The 3,631-nt window shown below is 31.6% G+C and overlaps 1 protein-coding gene and 1 long non-coding RNA gene across 3 annotated transcripts in view; one reads left to right on the top strand and one right to left on the bottom strand.

Annotated features, from left to right (window-relative positions):
- The first annotated feature begins 1,685 nt into the window (after positions 1–1,685).
- The window catches only part of LOC114076421, a 15,867-nt gene continuing 13,921 nt past the window's right edge, over positions 1,686–3,631 (top strand). The window contains exon 1 of the long non-coding RNA XR_003577338.1: positions 1,686–1,885. This is a non-coding gene — a long non-coding RNA (uncharacterized LOC114076421). The remainder of the gene's footprint in view (positions 1,886–3,631) is intronic.
- LOC107025013 (very-long-chain aldehyde decarbonylase CER1-like) overlaps positions 2,130–3,631 on the bottom strand; it is a 15,598-nt gene continuing 14,096 nt past the window's right edge. For both annotated transcript variants that reach the window (XM_027915410.1, XM_027915413.1), the window contains exons 7-10: positions 3,117–3,317; positions 2,942–3,043; positions 2,556–2,729; positions 2,130–2,474 (exon numbers count right to left, since the gene is read on the bottom strand). In XM_027915410.1, coding sequence (XP_027771211.1) covers positions 2,304–2,474; positions 2,556–2,729; positions 2,942–3,043; positions 3,117–3,317 — 648 coding nt within the window. In that variant the 3' untranslated portion in view covers positions 2,130–2,303. The remainder of the gene's footprint in view (positions 2,475–2,555; positions 2,730–2,941; positions 3,044–3,116; positions 3,318–3,631) is intronic.

The following is a 3,631-nucleotide window of genomic DNA, read 5'->3' as shown; positions in this document are numbered from 1 at the left end:
CCCCCACCCCCACCCCCACGTAACCCCCACCCCATCTAACTTATTTCCCTTTTTACTTCATCTTCTTCTCTGTTGTTCCACAATCACCATTTCTCTGCATAACAAAAAAGAAAATGCCTAATCCCATCTCATTCCGAATTCATCCACCAAATGTTTTCCTCTTTCATTTTCTTCATTATATATGCTATTCCTCCGACGACTATCCCGATTTTGTAAATATAATCGACCTTGATAAATTATTTTGAAATCGACAACAAAGAGAAATTAAAATTATATCAAATATTTTATAGCATTTCTAATAAGTTTATGAATGGAGATAGTTGCTCAATTGGAGTTATTGAAAATAAAAATGTACAGATATTGGTCATTTTTTAACTCCAAATGGTCCATTTTTTCTTCTTCTTGAAAATTCAACAGGTACTTTGTTTACAGAAAATGAAAAAAATGAATCATAACAAAAGGCAGAGAAATTTGAAGTTTTTAAAATGGTGGGTTGATGCTTTCACTGATTTTGAACAATCTTCATCATTTTTCTTCAAATTATCGTCCTTGTGAAGAGAAATTCGAACTTTGGATACAGAAGATGGTGGCGGTGGCGGCAGCAGAAACAGAGGCTGCTAAGAGAAGTGATTTCTTCATGTTGTTTTTGGATGGAAAAATAAGGGATTTTGGGGAATTGAATGGATGGTAGTTTAAATGGTGGGTTGAAGGAAGATGAGTGTGGGGTTTTTTTTTTTTTTTTTTAATGATTTAAAAGATTTTATTTAATTAAATTAATTTTTTATATATATGTTTAGTCAATGCATGCCAAGTGTCAACAAAGTAGGTATAAATATTTTAAAAAAAAATTAAAAAAATGCATTCACGCGCTCAGCGGCAGTGAGATACACTTATTTTGCCACATCAACGTTTTGTGTTTAATAGGCACATTTCTTGATAATTTAGGTGTTCAATAGGTATAAGTCCTAGTTCAGGTATCTAAGTGAATTATGTGGACAACTTTAAGGGGTCACACGTGACTTAAGCCTAAATATTAATAGGACAATTCACATAATTAAATAATAATAGTTTGGTCTAAAAAAGAGTCTTCCACCTATGGTTGGGACTAAAAATATCAATAGTATTACTTAATTGGTCACTACGTCCTTTTACCTAATAATTGTAGTATTATTTTTCTTTTAAAACACAGTACTGTTGATAAAATATAAAGAATAAAGAATTTTATTAATATTTTTTCTTTTAATATCACATTAACTAATAAATATGTAGGAAATGAGTTTTTTCTTTTCATTTATAAAATCTCATTTATAAATGAAACTAAAATACCTACATATATATTTTTAACTACTAATATATTATATAAATTAAGATTATAGCTGAACTAGGGTCTTTTCTTTCCCGTTTTCAGTTTAATTTAGAAATTAGGGTCTAAAATATATTTAAACATTAATCGAAATTATTATTACGATATCAAACTTTGACAATGACATTTTATCTTTCATTTACTATTTAATAGTGTATTTTAAAAGGTATGTACGTGTTTGTGTGACATAAAAAATATTGTAGAATTATACATAATAATGTGTCTATGTGAATAAATGTATACATTTAAAATATATTATTAAATAATTTAACGGTAAATATACATTATTAAATATTAATTGTAACAATAATTTCGGATAATATTGAAATATTTTTGAGTCCTTTAATTTAACTTGGGATATTTTGATGATTTCATCTCTGTCTTCTCTAGTTTACGCAAAAATAACTTTTGAAACCCTTTTATTAATGGAGTAATTTTATTTTGGTGGGTTGCAACAGCTGCTGATATTATATAATTCAAATGTGCTCTTCTCCGGCGGTTCTCAATTGCTTTGTCGTTCTGGTAAAGCTTCACTTCAATTTTCTTTGTGATTTGTTTCTAATTTTCTGATTTTGATTTCCTCATATGCGATTTTTTTCCTTCATTCATAATGACTTAGTTTTCATCAATTCTCTTTGAATTCTCATAACTTGGTTACGAATCGGTTATTGTAAACCATTTCCCACTATGTTTGTACGGAGTTGGGTTTGGGAGGAGAGAATTGACCACAGACAGTTGATCTTAAGCCAAATATTAATAAGAGGCCTTAAAATTCAAATCTTATTTGATTAGCATTTTTTTTTATAGGTAGGAAATATTTTATTGAGTGAACTTCTATACCTTTGAGCAACAGAATAAATCTGTCGCACAAAGCTTTAAAGTCACCACTGATCCAAGATCTAATAGTAAATGGAGCAGTCTATATGTAGTCTTAACCCGATTAAGCAACGAATGTCTTGGTTAATGGGCAAAAACCATGTTCGAGGCTAGCTTTCCACACTTTTTGAGTATCAAGTATCATGTCACCACATTCATGCTCATTCCAACCTTCCAATGCATGCAAAATTCCAGCTATTCTCCAGGCACTCAACACTCTTCTTGGCAGCCAATTCTAGATTCATAATGTAAAATCACTCATTTAAGATCAAATTAGTATAGAGAAATTAAGAAAAATTGAATAATCTTTTCTAACCTCACAAGAGTCTACATTTTCAACATGTTTTGGAGCAATCATGGCTGGTGTGTTGAAATAGAAACAATCCTTGCGAACTTTCCTCGGTGGGAATTGTGAATAAGGAATGAATAATGTTCCTTTTGGTGCTTTCAATTGCTCATCTTTGCTCAATCCATCCCCTACTAGCCATGTCTGCAATGTAATACTTCAATTAAGAGTCTCTTTTATAGAAAGGAGACATACATGACATGCTGGGGAAGATTCTTTTCTATATTTTGACTTTCACAAAATCCAAAGTTGTTCGAACCTCAACAGAGATCGACGAGGGAGGGGCAGGTCCAAGGAAATGTAACAAATTTGTCTAGATTTAGATTAGTATATTTCAATCTGTTTCTGGTTTATACCTTTGAAACATTATAACTTTTTGAGAGGACCAAATTAGTTGCAGCCTCTGGGGTAAGCTTTGCTTTAAGTCTCTTGTAATCTTCTTCGTCTAACGTGACAACCTATACATAGAAAATTATGATGAATGAGAGAATAGAAAACCAAAAGTGGAAGGAGATTAATAGTCAATTATACCTGAATTCCTCCTTTGCACAAGACAAGAGCAATGGAGTTAGCAACTTTGGACAAACGACCTCGAAGGACAACTTGAGAAGTTCCTTTAGGAATGGAATTGAGAACCACGGCCACAGCTAGGCTACTTCCATCTACCACCTTCACTTTCAACTGAGGATGCCTCCTTAGGTAAAGTTCTCCGTTATTATTCAGTTGCTCTTCCTGGAAAGTTACATTTGAAATAAAGCATAAATATGAACTGACCCTCTTTAATTGGTTCAACCTACAAACATTGATATAGGATGAGGGGTGAATTTTTTAAAAAATCTTTCTCGCCATAATAACAATATGTTGAGATTGCTTATGAAACATTTTGCTATAAGCCTGCAACATAATTACTAGTTAAGAATAGATTATGCATTTTTCTCATAGATAAATAAGGATGGGTATTATAAGGCTTTTTAGACATATATTTTGACTTGCCTGATTTAAGAGTCCAAGGCTCAACACTTTTATGCCTTTTTGATCTGCTTCAA

Source organism: Solanum pennellii, chromosome 1, assembly GCF_001406875.1.
Source record: "Solanum pennellii chromosome 1, SPENNV200".
NCBI classification, from domain to species: Eukaryota; Viridiplantae; Streptophyta; class Magnoliopsida; order Solanales; family Solanaceae; genus Solanum; species Solanum pennellii.
This window is presented reverse-complemented; position numbering and strand designations above follow the sequence as displayed.